Source organism: Ascaphus truei, chromosome 9 (assembly GCF_040206685.1).
Source record: "Ascaphus truei isolate aAscTru1 chromosome 9, aAscTru1.hap1, whole genome shotgun sequence".
Lineage (NCBI taxonomy): Eukaryota > Metazoa > Chordata > Amphibia > Anura > Ascaphidae > Ascaphus > Ascaphus truei.
Window position 1 is genome coordinate 66,016,210 of NC_134491.1, and position 17,562 is coordinate 66,033,771.

At 45.6% G+C, this 17,562-nt stretch overlaps 1 protein-coding gene across 1 annotated transcript in view; it reads left to right on the forward strand.

The window, feature by feature from the left end:
• Positions 1 to 17,562, forward strand: part of MOV10 (Mov10 RNA helicase) — a 78,101-nt gene that overhangs the window by 21,672 nt on the left and 38,867 nt on the right. Inside the window, exons 7-10 of the mRNA XM_075615280.1 lie at positions 8,513 to 8,655; positions 9,405 to 9,578; positions 10,478 to 10,625; positions 11,830 to 11,991. Coding sequence (XP_075471395.1) covers positions 8,513 to 8,655; positions 9,405 to 9,578; positions 10,478 to 10,625; positions 11,830 to 11,991 — 627 coding nt within the window. The remainder of the gene's footprint in view (positions 1 to 8,512; positions 8,656 to 9,404; positions 9,579 to 10,477; positions 10,626 to 11,829; positions 11,992 to 17,562) is intronic.

The window sequence follows — 17,562 nt, forward strand, 5'->3', positions numbered from 1 at the left end:
GCCCTCACGACGGACGAGTCGTTCGAGGGTTGGCGGTGCTTCAGATAAAGGAGACAGTCACGGGCACGGCACCGACGGCTAGACCTGGGTGAGTCCTTCAACTTTAACCTTATAGTGCTCCTGGGGAGCCAAGTTATTGTTAGCGACTGCCTTCACCAGGTTAGACTTGCCTAAGACCCACACTGTATATTCATTGAAACGGGCTATTATCCAGCAACTGATATACTTCTAGAGCACCTAATTGGTTCACATACGTGTACCTGTTTTTTCATTGTTGTATGCCTGGATGCGCTGGAGCGCTGTGATGCAGTTTCCAGCAAGAGGTGCTTTCTCTGACTTTCAACTACCGTGTGTGACGGTGCTCGTCTCCGATGAGGAAATGGACCCGCAGGGCTGAGGTAGGCATGCAAATTAACCGACCAGAGCCCAGGGACAGAGCCCTGTGAGAGTATCCGTAGTCGTTAAGCAGGCAGGAGGTCAGGGAAGGTGGCAGGCAGCAAGGTCAGGGTCAAGGTCCGGGGTCAGCAACAGGGATTCCAAATGAACAGGCTAGGCACAGCAACAGGCTAGGCACAGCAACAGGCTAGGCACAGCAACAGACTAGCCACAGCAACAGGCTGGGCACAGCAACAGGCTGGGCACAGCAACAGGCTAGCCACAGCAACAGGCTAGCCACAGCAACAGGCTAGGCACAGCAACAGGCTAGGCACAGCAACAGGCTAGGCACAGCAACAGGCTAGGCACAGCAACAGGCTAGGCACAGCAACAGGCTAGGCACAGCAACAGGCTAGGCACAACAACAGGCTAGCCTCCGGAACAGTGAAACCATAGGAAAGGCGCACGAACAAGGAAGGCTCAGCAACTAGAACCCAAGGTGGCCAGGAGCACAAGGAAACGTGTACAATGCTCAGGCAGGGGCTGGAAGTATTTAAGCCTTTGAACAGGTGCAGCCAATAACAAAGTTCAGGAGGAGGCTTGCCAGCAACCAAGATGTCCCCAGCAGCCAGGTAAGGGCAAGTTCCAGCTAAAGCCTTGGCTGGAACCCTTACACCGTGATATCGGTCTGCAGGCGGCAGTCGTGTCCCAGATCAATAGTATTCTGTAAGTTTCATTCTTGCAGGTTTTCACCGGTATTTCACCGGTCCTTGTCAAGTAGGTGATATATGTTACTGACAGTATTTTGTAGCATGTATGGTCAGACCTTAATTGAGTTATAGCCGGCTCAAGCTGCTTTTCATAATTGACAGTGTTTGCAACATTAATAATTTCAAGTCCAGTTTTCCCCCAAACCTTCTGGGGTGTGCGTCAATGTCAGATTCATATTTTATGCAGGCCGTCTGTGTAAGTATGACTGTCCGCTTAGGCCTTATACTCTCTTGTGTCTGTTGCGGTTGTGTTGCGGACTCCGTGTCTGAGTGGTCACTCTCATGCGTGGTGTCTGGTGAGGGTCTGAGTTCTGCTATGCTGCAGGCGTCTATAGGCCTTTGCCAGTGTGTGTGGCGTGCGGTCTGTTACCTGCGTCAGCAATGGACGACTGTCTCAAATAGTGCCAGTCGGTATTCTGCAGCAGTCGGCGTAGTGATAGCTGTATTTACAGGTGTCCATAGTTCTCACCCGTGTCCTGGCGGGTGCTCGTCGCATGGCCCTTGGAAGCTCTAGCTGTGGGGATGTAGCGCAGGGATGGATTTGAGGGGCTTGTACCTCATTGTGTAGCTGTATTGAGCTGCAGGGGCCTGCAGGCTCTGGAGCTGTCTGTGTCTCCAGTATGAGCAGGGGGAAACCAGGAAATGCTGGGGGGAGGGGAGGGTTGGGGGAGGGGGACAGAACACTCATCCTCATGTCTGATTGGGGGGATATCAGGGTTATTCTTCCAGTAAGTTACTTGGAAATAGATGTTTGCAGATAAAGCAATATTCTATAGCATCAGACAAAGTTATGAGTAATGAGCACAGAAGAACCAGGGGAGCGATGGTAACCTTAAAAATAAAACAAAATCTACATTGTGCAATATTGTAAGAACACAATAATATGGCTTCCAAGTGATACTTAGAGAGCTGGAATAAGGCTTAAACAAGCATAGCCAGCAAGGAAAATGGTCATAGACCAAAGCCAGTAGGAGGAGGTGCAATCTCAAGCAGAGAAAGACACACACAGAGTCAGGAATAAAAACAAACGATTTATCCACACACAATAAAATTGGAGGCTTACAGGATCCAAATGGATAAACAGCATAGGATGTAGGTGATCTCACGATCACTTCACGGCGCTGCTGCTGCTGCACGCCGCCCGACTGTGTCTCGATCAGGAACCAATACGTCACTTCCGGTGTTCCGGCCGGTTGGAGATGACGTCACAGACTGCTGAGGGAGTCCTTCTCCCTCTCAATCGTAGGGTCACGCTCTACGCGTTTCGATGTTCTAAATGACGTCTTCATCAGGATTAGCAGTGACCTGCTCAGAGTGTCTTTATATACCCACTCAAACCATCAATAACCCCTCCTCCAAAAGGTTAACAGATTTAAAACATCCCTAACCATGGGCAGCTGAAATACATCTCCCATTTGGCCAGGAATTACAATATAATTGCAGAAATTTTATACAATTCTCTAAAAAATAACCACACACTAAAAAGATTCTCCTTTACATTTATAAGGAAAGAATCATAGTTTTAATATAATATCAATAACAAAATTAATATAGTTTAAAATATGATCAAAATAAAAAGCATAATAAATAAAAAGCATATATAGATCCCTAATCTTAATGACTCTTAATATATTACAAGAGACGACGATTGATGCATCTTGAAAAATATGAAATAAAAGGGAATTAGTGAAGAAACAACATAACAATATAAATCGCATTACTCATATTTAATTGACAAAACCTTATAGATACCTTAGACACTCGAATATTAAAAGAGCACAAAGCAGATTGCAAGAATGGATTTAAGCAAATATAAATTGGTAAACATTTAGAGACAGGCACCCAATTCAAAATCCACATTTAGGCCTTGGGGAACTAAGGTTTTTAGGGAAAAGATCCAGAAACTCTCTCTTTTCTTAAGTGCAACAGTTCTGTCTCCGCCCCTCCAGTGGGGCAGCACATGTTCAAGGACAGTAAACCTCAGGCCTGATGTGTCACCCTGATGTTTGAGAATAAAATGGTGCGATAATAGATGGGTGGTAACCCCTCTTCTAATGTTACCAATATGCTCAAGAATACGTGTCCTTATGGGCCGAGTGGTTTGGCCCACATGGGCATTGTATAAGGTAAACCACGTAGTCGGTTTTGCATGTAGTATGTTGTTTAATTTGAAATTTTTGCTTAGAAATATTTGACATAAATCCAAATTTGTCATCTGCTCTGTGCTTACATGCCGTACATGTTCTGCAACCAAAAAATCCTTTGATTTGTGGTAACCACTTATTCCCTTTGTTGATAATTTTAGGTAAGGCACTAGGTGCTAACTTATTTTTTAAAGTATTTGCCTTTTTAAAGATTACCATTGGTTGTTCAGGAACTACATCTCCCAGTATTGGATCATTTTTGACAATGTGCCAATGTTTACGGATTATTTTTGTTATCCTTTCTGACTGTCTATTATAATTTGTGAGGAAAGAGAAATCGAAATTTTTATTAGTCTTTGTTTTGATTTTGTCACTCAAACGGTTCTTTCTTTCTAAACCCCCTACTCTTTCTACCGCATCTTTAATAGTCTTATCCTCATAGTTTTTTTCTTTAAATCTATTCTGCAAAAAAAGAGACTGCTTCTGAAAGGTATTGTTATCAGAACAGTTTCTCCTAATTCACCTAAATTGTCCGTATGGCACACTTTGTAACCATTTGGGGTGATGGCAACTTAGAGGTGATATATAATTATTAATGTCCACCTCTTTGAAGAAAGTCTGAGTGCTTATTGATCCATTATCAATGAGTACAGTAATATCCAGGAAATTAACCCTTTCTTGACTGTACTCACAGGAAAACTTAAGGTTAAGTGGATTATCATTTAGATAATGGATGAATCTCACCAGACTCTCTTCATCTCCTCTCCAGACAAAAAATATATCATCGATATATTTCCGCCACAGGCACAAATCCACACCCAGCTCCGCAATAGACCAAATATAGTCCTCTTCCCATGCACCCATGAGAAGATTTGCGTAGCTGGGTGCAAACTTCGTGACCATGGCGGTACCGCACTTCTGGAGATAGTATGTTTAGGGTTTGCGGGGGGTTGCGGGTGCACTTAACCCCTTCACGACCGTAGCGGTTAATACCGCTACGGTCATGAAGGGGTTAAGCCCTCCCGCTACCCACCCGCACGCCCTAAACAACCACCGTTGAGGCTAATACCCACTTCACCCACCCCCGCTACCCACAATAAAAAAAATACACACACAACAGCCCCACACTAAATAAATAAATAAATAAATATAAATAAATATATATATATATATATATATATATATATAAATAAATATATATATATATAATCAAAAAATAAATAGATGATACCGTTCTGTGGCTAACGAAATGCTTTTATTTGTGCGAGCTTTCGAGATACACTGATCTCTTCTTCCGGCGATGTTACAATGAATGAAGCAAAAGGTATACTTAAAAACAGTGTCTTTTGGAATGTTATCTGTGCTGTTCCTTCCCCCGGTGTGGATGTGTTTTATGGCTAGAGGTGTCAAAAGGTTACTGTGAAAGCAAGTGAAGAAAGGGTGTGTATGTGTATCAGTGTGAATAAAAATGAATGGAGAGCCCACAGTATATACAGTGCTTTACACAAGGTGTATGTGGAGTGGGAGTGGATATAAATGGTGTGGGTGGGTGTGGAAATGTGAGAGTTTATAGCACAACTAAAAGTGTGTGTGGATACTTAGTGGTCCCTATTGGTGTATAGGGATGGAAAAACAGGGAGTATTAGTATGTGTGAGAGACAGCTGTGTGTGCATACATATAGCACAGTATGTACAGACATGGCCTGTAGTGCTCATGGGACGAGAGTTCACTAGTGTCAGTAATGACTCATAAAATTTCGATCTCTGTTTAGGCCACTGCTAAGTGTCCCGAACAGTTGCATAAATTTGTATTCATGCAACCGTCTCTCTTTCGGGGTTTTAAGATTACCTTTGAGTATGGCAACCCTCAGATCGTTCATCTTATGGCCAGAGTCAGAGAAATGTTCGCCAACAGGATGGTCTCTTGTACCGCGTGTGATGCTGTGGCGATGCAGGTTCATTCTCTTGTTTAGCCCCTGCCCTGTCTCATCTATGTAGTAGCAGCCCCCTGGGCATTTCATGCACATGATGAGGTACACGACATTGCTAAGTATTGGATTTTTAAGTATACCTTTTGCTTCATTCATTGTAACATCGCCGGAAGAAGAGATCAGTGTATCTCGAAAGCTCGCACAAATAAAAGCATTTAGTTAGCCACAGAAAGGTATCATCTATTTATTTTTTGATTATTGAAGCTCGGCTAACACGGTACTGATACCTCTACATGTATATATATATATAAACAGTGTTTGACAAACCTATACATTTGCTCGCCCCGGGCGAGTGGATTTAACCCCCGGGCGAGTAAATATTGGCCCAAGCAGCACACGTTTGGTACTAGGTGGCGAGTAGATTTTTTTGTGTGGCGAGTAGATTTTTTGGTGATTTGTCAACCACTGTATATAAATATATATATATATTACCCCAACAACCCCTATACCCCCCTAACATACACATATATGCACATCAATGATACTAGAGGCCAGCGGGGGCCATCGGGTGTTACCCGAAGGCCTGCAGTACCAATTCTGTGCCCCCCCCCAATTAATGTCAAAACACATACATATTTATAAAGAAATAACCCCCCTCCCCCCCTAACACATACAGTATAGTAATGGGCACAATTACTATTATCCACAAATGGATAATAGTGCATTTGTCCATTTTAAATACATAAAGAACAATAAATACATTAAATACATATTGCACTCACCCTTGTCCGGCTGTCACGATGAAGGCCATCCTCATATTCATCCTGCCCATGCCCCCTCCGCTGCTGCAAAACAGAAACAAGAATAAAAACATCCAATGTAATGTCCCCTAACCCCTTAATCACCATAGCGGTTATTAACCGCTACAGTCATTAAGGGATTAACCCACCCTCACCTACCACTCGGGAGGCCTACATACCCTCCCCCACTAACCACCCCACCCCGTGAGGCCTAACCACCCTCACCCACTACCTAGCTGGGAGGCCTACCCACATACCCTTGGGGCCAATACCCCCTTCCCCCACCCCCAGTACCCACAAAAAAAACAATACACTGCCCCACAATACACATCATTCTATTTATTAAATACATAACCCACCCCCTGTGCCCCCCCATAAATACATGATTTATCCTTTTACATACAGGGTTCATACCCCAGGCCCACGCGAGTCCCCGGTGGGCCTGACGGGTCACCTGACAGACCTAGAGGTTACCAACAACTTGTTTCATATAGGTTCTGGAGGGCTGTTGGTGGGTCCCGCCAACAGACTTTTAAAGGCCTATGACGTCACATTTTCGTCATATGGTTCCCACGGCCCTGATTGGGCCGTGAAAACCATGTGTTTTGGCCGACAAAAAAAAATGATGACGTCATTTAGAGGCAATGAAAGCACAGCCAATCAGAATGGCTGTGCTTCAATTGCCTTTAAGATGACGTCATGAAAAGAAAGATGGCCAGCCTCACATGGTACGGTAGCTAATCAGAGCGTGGGAAATACATCCCAACTCTGATTGGCTCTAGTACCATGTGACAGGCTTTCAATGATGTCACATCCGTTCTCCCCAAGCCTCTGTCACATGGTCTACTAGAGCCAATCAGAGTTGGGATGGAGTTCCTACGCTCTGATTGGCTACCGTACCATGTGAGGCCGGCCATGTTTCTTTTCATGACATCATCTTAAAGGGTGAGTGCTATATGTATTTAATGTATTTATTGTTCTTTATGTATTTTAAATGGACAAATGCACTATTATCCATTTGTGTATAATAGTAATTTTGCCCATTACTGTATTATGCCTTAACCCCTTCATTGCCTTAGCAGCTATCCGCTATGGTAATGAAGCAGCATTAATGTATTTTAATAATATTGTGTGGAAGCAGGGGGTCCCCTGAGCTGAACCGCATTGATTTGTGGCTCAGGGACCCCCAGCTTCCCAAGTTATAGGCCCCGGTTTGGGGCATCGGTTCCAGTGTCGTCGCCATCTTTATAGCGTCCAAGACGCGACGTGGGCTCTATAAAGATGGCGGCGACACTGGCACCCGATGCACCTTACCGGGGCCTGTAACTCGGGAAGCAGGGGGTCCCTGAGCCAAAAATCAATGCGGTTCAGCTCAGGGGACCCCCTGCTCCCACACAATATTCTTAAAAATACATTAAGGCTGCTTAATTACCATAGCGGATAGCCGCTAAGGTAAGCAATGATTGTTTATTTATATGTGTGTTTTACTCAAAGTGTAGATGTGCAGAGGGTCTCCGGAGCTGAACCGCTTTAGTTTTAGGTCCGGGGACCCCCTGCTTCCCGAGATACAGGCCCCTTTATGGGGTGCTGGTATCCCTCTGCTTTGTTTACATTCCGCGGTCTTGTGATCGGGATATTAAATGCAGAAGGATACCGGCACCTCATAAAAGGGGCCTGTATCTCAGGAAGCAGGGGATCCCCGGACCTGAAACCAATGCGGTTCAGCTCCAGAGACCCCCTGCACATGTACACTATGAGTAAAAGTTGTTTTGATATGTTTTAATTTTGCCGATGTTTGCGCAGAGAGTGTGGCGGATCTCTCTCTGCTGCAAACACATATCGGCAGAAACGGCCTATCGCCAGGCTATCGGGAGCCAGGCTTTTTTATCACCGGCTCATCTGCGTTTTGCTTTCGCAGTGATTTGGCAGGGATTCGGCAGGGATTCGGCCCCTACTGAATACTGCGAGGGCAAATTGCCAAAATCATGCCGATAGGGAGCACTTGGCGAATGCATTTTTTCGGCGCTTAGTGCATGAGGCCCTAGGTTACTGATTGTGTTTGGAGACCGTAAATGTCATTATTCATTGTTACTGACTTGTACTCCAATCTGTTATTTTATCCATAATTTAGGGTTTTAGCTTTTAACCAAATTACCCCGTTGATAAAATGCTATTGGTAGATTACAAGGTAATGTGGTTTTATTTTTGTTGCATTTGTTATGATCCCACGTTTTGGCCAGAAACTGTGAGTCATCATATCCAAATACCGCTTTCAAAGGGCAATATTTGAATATGATGATTTACTGTTTTGGACAATAAAAGACCATGATTAGTGTTTAAATAATAAATATAACTTGACCATGTGAAATTTTTGACTGAATATTTGAAAAAGGCTCTGTATTTGGAAACGCTTTTCATGTGTTTTTGCAATGTACAGTGTCACAACTTGCAACATTATTTTAAAAATGGATTCATTTGTATGTCTGCCTCAGGTCCCTGGTGTGATTGAGAACAGGCCTTCTTTGATAAGGGGAGAACACCTGTGTGTGACCTTTTGCGATGATCCTACATATAGCTACAAGGGCTTTGTGCGTGAGGTGGAACAGGAGAAAGTCACGCTTAAGTTCTCTGCAGAGTAAGTACTTTGGAAGTGATGCATCAATGTAAAGACAGCACAATAATTGTGTTCTGTGATCTACTGTAATCTACACATTTACTGCTCTCTAGCACACAAATTGCAAAGTTTTCGGACCCAAGTCCGTAGGCTAAGAAATATTTTAAGAAAAATCTAATGGTGAGCGCAAAGTTCCTTCTGGTTTCTTGTTTTTTTTTTTAACGTAAAGAAGGTGCAGAGAGAAGTTTATTTTGATTTTTCTGCATGCATTTGCGCCAATTGTAAGAGTTTCCGACACGTGACTGGCGCAAATTGTTATTCAGAATATGTAACGCCACTTCAGACCTGGCGGATTTTTTTTTTAAGGTCAAAAAGTCTGTGTGTCATGTAACTTTTCCATAACTTCTCTTATTGACCCAAAACTTGATACATTGATGCAAAGAGATGTAAGATGAAAATATCTCTATTTCAGTCAATTCTGCTCAAGAATTGCCATGATACATTTCACACATAAGGGACTATTCACTAAACTTCGATAGGTAAAGTGGCAGCCCCTCGTGACCTCAGTAACATTTCCATTGAATTGTGCCCTTTTCAGAAGTACAGTAAATAATTAGTTTTGCAAAGTTTGACACATATTTGCCAATGTTGGTAACATCTCAAAACTTGCCAGCTTCGTGAACTTGTGCAAACGTTTTGCACGTCTACTGGTCAATATGTAGCTATTGTTTAGCAACCTATTTTATTCTCTTTTTCATCCAATCCCAAAGATTTTTGCACAGATTTACAGATGACAAGCTCTTTGATGTCACATTTACCTTTAACCGCATGGTGTTGGATATTCAGCGCAGAACAGTTGAACTGGCTAAAAAGGAAAAGCTGAAGGATATTCTCTTTCCAACCTATTCCTGTGAGAAGAGCTTCGTCTTTCAGCAAAAGCTGAGGTGAGTAGAGTAAGGTGAGAGTAGCGTAAGTGTAAAACAGTGGTGAGAAGCTACGATGTTGTATGTGTACATCGGGACATGCAGTACAGTACTTCTGAAAATCCCTGCTGCCTGGATATATAGCAACATTGCTGATAGATAAAGCTTAAACTCCAGTCTGATGATGTCACTGCCTCCCAGTTACTAGAGTGGGTCAATAAACAGCGAGAGAGCGAAGCAGGGGATTCTGGGAGACGAAATACTGACAGCAGACACTACATGATACTGCATCGGTTGTATTTTGAATTGGGTAGTGTTGGTAAATGCTTGCTCATTTTAAATGTTGTGTTTAGATCATTTGGGCCAAATTTACAGTTTATAACCATTTCCTGCCAAGGGGGCCAGACATTCATTGCAGGCCCATTTGTCAGCGAAATGGTTAAGTGGCTAACACCCACACAGTGGTTTGTAATGTCTGCAGTCTGCAAGCAGTAAACAGGTTAAAGGAAGTGGGGGAGTCGGTCCCCCCTGAGCTGCACAGCAATATTTTCATCTCCAGGGACCCCCGCCCCCCACCCCCAGTACCCGAGATACCAACCGGTGAAGTTACTGGGTTTAAATCTCCCTCCAGGGGAAACAAAATGGCTGTCAAATCTCAGGCCTATCAGACGGCCATTTAAATCCCCTTTTAAAACCAGGAAATCATACCAGTACTGGGTACCTCGGTATCTCTGGAACCAGGTGGCCCCTGGAGCTGAAAATAGAGCAGTCTAGCACTGCAGGACTTCCCTCCCCCTCCCCAGCTCCAATCCTGTAAAAGAGGGTGGGGGTGGAGAGGGGGGAGGAAGTACTACTAATAGAGGGAATTGCTGCTTTAATGTGGCATTGTACATTTAATGTCTTAATTTTACAATTTCTAGCCTTTACGACCGACATCTTGAGAGTAACCCAGAACAATACAACGCAGTGAAACAGATTGTGAGTGGATTATCCAGGCCAGCCCCATACCTTTTATTTGGGCCCCCAGGAACTGGGAAAACCGGTACTTTGGTAGAAGCAATCAAACAGGTACGAGACTTAAAGCAACGTGGTGCAGGCATGTGGCAGCAACAACTGGAGCTTACATTCCTGCCCTGTCTAAAACATACTGCTGCTTCCTCCGTAACATTACGAAGATCCTCCCTTTCCTCTTTCACGCTACTGTTAAAACTCTAAGGCCGAGTTTATGCTGCCAGCGTCGATATGCGCGCACACGTCAGACACAATGCAGTACTTGGCTATAGTAGTTAGCCAAGTGCCTGCGCGCCTGCCGGCGACGTAGCGTGTTGACTCGGCAGCGTTTTGAGAAGACAATAAATTTTGACGTCAGCGTCACATGAGCTGGTTCAGCGATGACGTATCACGAGCGTTAGAGGTATTTATGCTGCTAAGTAACTTAGTTACACTGTACCTTCCAGCTGAATGCTATGTTACATTGATGCCTATGGTTCCTGGAATGCCCTGTACATTAAATGAGAACCAAAATGGCAACATTGTGACTCTCACAAGCAGGGCCCTCATTGCCTTTTTTTTTTTTGTGCATCTTTATTTGTCCTTATTTGTACGTCATTCTGTTTATTTAATTTATATAACTCTGTACCCCCACTGTACAGTGCTGCGGGATATGTTGGCGCTTTACAAATAAACAATGATAATAATAACGCCCTGCTTTTTTATTTTATTTAAATTGTAACACTTATTACAAGCATTTAAAGCTGCAGACCAAGCAATATTCTAGATGTGTGGTTTTAAAAAAAATAATCAGTTCTGTACTATGAGAAAATGTTTTGTAGCATTTAAAAAACAACTGTGAATTACATTTTTAATGTATTATAATGTAACAAGCTTTTTTGTTTCTATAGCAACTATTTACAAAGTCACATCCCCTTCCTCCTCTGAAACAAGCTCTAGTACACCCCTTTGTGAGCCCTGCCCTCTCTCTAGCAGTGCACCTATTGTATCTAGTGAGTACCTAGTCACATGATCTTCCCCACAGAACTTTGCATCTTTGGTTCTCTTCTGCTGCACTGACAGCCATTTAGTGAACCCCTGAGCCAAATCTTTGCCGATCAATCACAGGAGAATGGATCAATCAGCAACTTAGCTAATTACTTATTATTGTGTGAATTGTATTGATGCACATATTAAAGGGAGAAAAAAAACGGCAGTTTGAACTGCCGCTTTAACATGTTAGGATGTTGCCTGTGTAAGCTCTGAGGCCCTGTTTCTGCAGGTGTTGAAGTGTATCCTGAACTCCCATGTGCTGGCGTGTGCTTCATCTAACAGCGCCTCTGACCTGCTCTGTCAGCGCCTGAAGAAACACGTGAACAAGAGAGAGATGTACAGAATAATGGCCAGCAGCAGGGACTTCTGCAGTGTGCCAGAAGAAATCAAGGTACCTTCAATAAGCAAGTGGAACTCCCTCACACTCAGCGTACACCAAACACATTTTATTCCCCACAGTCAAGTCAAATCTAAAACGTCATCTTCTGAATGAAGCATTTCAAAAGTTTAGATTCATGACCACCTCTCCCACACCCAGAGTGGCGCTTACCCACCATCAAGGTCAGGCGCTGCCATCCACTGACCTTACTCCGAGTTCTACCCCAACTGTCTGTATCATGGGCTTTAATCTTTTTTTAATGAAATGTGCAAAAATTAGCAGAGCACTACTAAAAGGGTAGTGCACTTCTGATTTTTGCACATTTCACTTGGATCTTCTCTACCTGCGGCTTGGCACACCTCACCTGAGTAACTCTAGGAGTGGGTAAGAATGCTTACAAATGGACATTTCAAATCGACACCAAAGTTAGTACATTATATTATTGAAGAACTGAAGTTATCTTGCCCCCCAATGAGGTTGCAGCATCGTGGGATATCAACTTTTGTTGTCACCTTCAGGAGGGTTTACAATTATTTATACGTGTAACACATCTCACAGATCTTGCTTAATGCCCACTCCATGTATGATTATTCTCTCTATATATAAAAACTCTATCTCTTTTGTGCTGATTTTATATTTTTTACACTTATGGTATTATTGTTTGTATTCTATCTTGTAATATGTGTGCGCGTGTTCCCCAGATACTTACAATTTTCAATGCCGGTTCCCAACCTGTTTTTTTTTTTTTTAAATATGGTGCCCCCAGCCATCCAATAGGAAGCTGCAACATCTTCCTTTGCGGCTTCTTTTGGTGGCCATTTTGTTTCCCCGAGACAAAGAGGAAAATGTAAGTATCTGGGCAGTGAGGGTGCTTGGAGCTGAAAATAGCGTGATTCACCTGCGGGGACCACCTTGGATCAAACCCTGTAAAAATATGTAGCGGTCATGTAAAATGCCTACAGTCATCTCTCCTGTTGGCAGTAAGGCCTGGTAAGTGTGGGCATGCCAGCAGTAATTATGGAGGTTTCCCCTCACACCCTGGTGGGGTGCTCTGTGTATGGCTGGGACTGGTCACATGCTCTGACTCCATGGTTAGTGATGTCAGAGATGTGTCAGCCTCAGAAGCTTACATAAGGCACAGCACTGTGTTGCAAAGTTAGTTCTGAGTTCTGTGAGTGTTGCTGGAAAGCTCTTGTCAGAGCTGAGGAAGGAGTTAAAGTTCTATCAGTGATGTCAGTTATGTTATAGTAACTCCATGGGAGGCTGTGTCCAGGGACCTGGCACAGGACAGTGATTCCTGCGGGAATAGTGAATCCCTGATCTGGGTGACATACCTAACTAAAGGGAGCACTGGCGAGATGAGCGGCTGAAGATACTCCTTGTGGAGGGCAGCTATGCCCACCGTGTCAATAAAGATGGAGCTGATCAGAGAAACCCCTGTGTGTGAGAGTCCAATGATTACACAGGAGGTTGCACCACCGAGGAGTTCCTCGTCAGGATCATCCCCATGCGGACGCAGGGACCCTAGTGAGGTGGAGGCGCTGCACTGGAACTAGGTGAGACTCAGCCCACTACCTCAGCTGCCTGTCTGACGGGTTCTCCCCACACACCATCATGCGGGAGACTCAGGAGTCCTGTAGCCAGCAGGTGCACCATATGACACATCCACACTGTAATGGGGTCCGGTTAGACCACAGGGGCCAATGTGAGATTGGGTGGGTCAGACCGGGCCAGAAATACCGTTACACATATATAGATATATATTTAAAAAATGAGCAGCTTTAAAGTGGCACCTCAAGCAACCTGAAGCGATTTTTCAGCTCCGGTTGAAATTCTCTCACATGGGGCGTTAATCTGCAGGGAATCAATTGGTGATCACCGTCAAAACGCTTAAGGAATGGCACAGTCTTCAATTCCGTGTTTCTTGTTCACAAAGATATAGTACATTTAAATATTGATACCATTGGGTCCATTCCATTTTATATTTGGCTTCTTCTTGATGAATAAATGAATGATATAAAAGTTTAAGATTCTGCAAATTCTTCTGTCTTCATTGTAATTCCTGTGGCTAGCAAGCTCAAACCCCAACACCCACCATATATATGTGTGTGTGTGTGTATATGTATATATATATATGTATGTCAAAAGGAGTGCTACTGAGCGTGGCAAATGTATATAACAAAAGACAGGGGTGCCCAATGCTACATCTAATTTGGCAAAATATATATGGTAATAAGTATAAAGTTAAATACTTCAATAATAATATTTTTTTGGTCATTTAGTTAAACCCTTTGGCCAAAGCTCTATGAGCCTACATGCCAAAGTCAAGGCAAAACCAAATATGTAGGTCCCAACACTGTGTGTATGTACAGTCCCTGCACTGTGAACCTTCCCTTTTACCTCTGTATGAGGGGGAACAGCCATAGTAGGTCCTGTCCATACCGCAAAATGAAAAAACTTGTAGTGTTAAGACCTGCATATTTGGTTATACCTTGACGGCATGCAGGCTTATAGCGCTTTGGCCAAAGGGTTTAACTAAATGACCTAGAAAATATTATTATTTAAGTATTTAACTTTATACTTATTACCATATATATTTTGTCAAATTGGATGTAGTATTAGGCTTCCCTGTTTTTTGTTATATAAATCCTGTTGCTGTAACCAAACTTACCAACTGATGCTTCGTCTTTCTCCTGCGCACCAATCTTTGCATTAAAATCTCCCATAATGATCTTGAGTTGGAAATGTTCTTTGTTGTACATGTAGCCCCCTGTAAACAGCACAGGCTATACCTATCTTCCTCATACTGTGGTAAGTCCTGTTAAGGGCAGGCACCAGTAGTGATCATGGGTTTTCCCCCTTTCAAGCCCTGCCCTGAGTGATAGATGCAGGCCCCTGACTCTGCTGCAGGCATGAGACAGAGCGGAGGTACTGCTGACATCATGATGGGTGGGGCTAAGCCTATTTAGCAGCCCATTCCTGTAAGTGACAGTTAGTCCTATTCTAGTCTATGCTGGAGTCTGTCCTGGGAGTGAGAGGAGGATACCTAGCTCCGTCCTGGGAGCAGCAAGAGAGAGAACTCTGGTCTATGACAATTTGGAGAGCGAGCCGAGTTCAGGTTGACCGATGATGGGGTGATGGGGAGAATCCATCCCCCACCCAGAGGATACCCTCTGAGGTGGGCAGTGGGGTATTGAGGCCCCAGCCCAGTCCATCCTGTCGGAGTGTATGCTTGGAGGGAAGGAGAGGAGGAAAGGCCTGTACCGAGTGGAGGGTCGTGTGAATTGGGGACATTGCTGTTGTTGTTGCAGCTGTTGTTGTCGCTACTACCGCCGGGCGCGGCTCGGACCACTAAAGAGAGACATTACATTTTTACCAAAAACTGTTGTGTGATTCTGGAGCATCCACCCTGGGACCAGGGTTCACTCTTCTATACGGGTCCTACCCCATACCCTGGGAAGGTATAGAAGATGGAGGCACTGCACCACCACTGAAAGCATGGAGGCTACTACCCCAGAAGCCTGGTCCTGTGATCCCCCACACCACCGCGGGAGACTCAGGCCCTCCTGTTCCATGCAGGTACGCACCACCCAGTACATGTAATCCGCCCTCACACACCCTAGATATGTTAGATGAGTCTAGGGGGGGGAATAAGGGTTACATTTGGAGGCGCTGCTGAGATAAACAGGTCAGGCTTACAGCAAGGCAGAGCAGAAAGAGTGATGTGCACTCTCTGGTCCAGTGTTGAGGAACGTAGGGTGCAATTGCACACCGGGGGTAGTCAGGGGAGCGTGGATCGCCGCTTCCTCACAGTACGCCCTGGGCGCCCTAAGCGGGTGGCGTAAGAGGGGTGCATAGCTATCGCTGTCCTAGTCCCTTGAGGCAGATAGTGTGAGGCAACTGGGGGGGTCAGCCAGCTAACTAGTCCAGGGACCATGGCCCAGGGCCCGCACTATGAGTGGCCAATAGAGGGACGCCCGTACCTAGGGAGATGCCAGGTACTCTAGCTAGCACCCACAAAACGCACTACAGAGCACTGGCCGGAACGAACATCGAGCACAGTACACACACGGAAGGAGTTCTGCCTAGCCTGGGGTACGCCACCTCATATTAGTGGGTACCAGAACAAGCATGCAGAGAGAAGTAGAAAGTGTCAGTAAGTACAGTCAGCGTCTAGGAGCAAATTACACCTTAGACACTGAGGAGAGTACACAATTACATGTGGTGGGCGCATCAAAGATGGCGGCCGTCACTACATGTGCTCCGCGGAGCAAAGAACCCTCCAAAATGGCGACCAAGGCGCCATCAGCGGCCCAGCAGATAGCAGCCGATCTAAAATGGCGTTTCCCGCCAATCCTGGAGCACGCACGTGAATCGTGCAAAAGAACTGTACGAGAAATTTGGCGGGAAATGTGCAGGGGTTTGGCGCCAAATCCAGATCCCCTGCAAGAAGGGCGGAGGGGCGCGAAAGCCCACCCACCTGTGCTGTGATTGGTCAACAAACCAAGTCGCGTCACACTGAAAAAAGGAGGGCCCCGCCTCTGGATTCCACCAGAGGGAGGGGGCACAAGGAGAGCCAATCAGGAGCGTCCTCAGCAAAGGGGGGGACAGGAAGCGAGAGCGAAGAGCTTCACTTCTGTCTGGCATTCGAGGAGCAAGGAGCTGAAACACTGAACTGTTCCACCCCTGAGCTAACCATGTCTGAGATGAGCACTACAATCTACCAACTGCCAGGAGGCTTATTGGTAGTGGAGGTAGCAGAGCACGAATACCTCCGGTGTTTGTGCGTGCACTGCGGGATACCGGGCGCGGTACCAAGTACCAAGGCACGATGCCCTCAATGTGGCACGTTTTATCTATGGCCGAACGAGCCCTGGCCTTTGATCGAGACCCCGCGGGGTGCCTCTCCGGGAACGTTAACGGAGATGGTGGAAGGTAAAGACAAGACTGCCCTTGTTCCCCGTTGCAACCAAACGGGAGCAACCAAGGCCCAGCCCGCTGTAGAACCGAACGATCTGTCGACGGAGAAGAGCGCGACTGCAGTGGAGGTACCGGAGCGAGACTGTTTCGTTCCTATACCCACTGGTTGTATCGCAGAAGAACCCGGGGACTCCCTAGCGGAGGAACCGATCCTGATGTCCTCGGAGGAAGAGGTTGGCGTGCCATCGGTGGCGATGCGCCTTCCGGCGAACCACCCCAGCGGTACCAAGAAGGAGCAGACGAGTCCGGAAACCTTCCGACGGCGAGCGCTGGTGCGGCCGGAGGCCCGTAAGAGTCTCACGGCCGTGGTGACTCACAGTGCGGCGGAGATGGCAGCCGAGACGACCCCGGAGGATCCCAAGATCACGAAACAGCAGCGGAGCGGTAAGGAGACCCCACCACCCCCTTACTCCCGCCAGGCGAAAGCAGCAATCGCAGAGAACGAGAGGGAGAGGCTTGCGGCCTACTTGTCCGTCCGGGAACCGGATGCTCCGCCAACGCCCATGCCGGTCCTCAACGCACTTCCGGTGCGTGACCACGGAGCAGATGGAGATTCTAAGGGCACCGCTGATGACGTCATTTCCGGTTCCACCGGGAAACAAG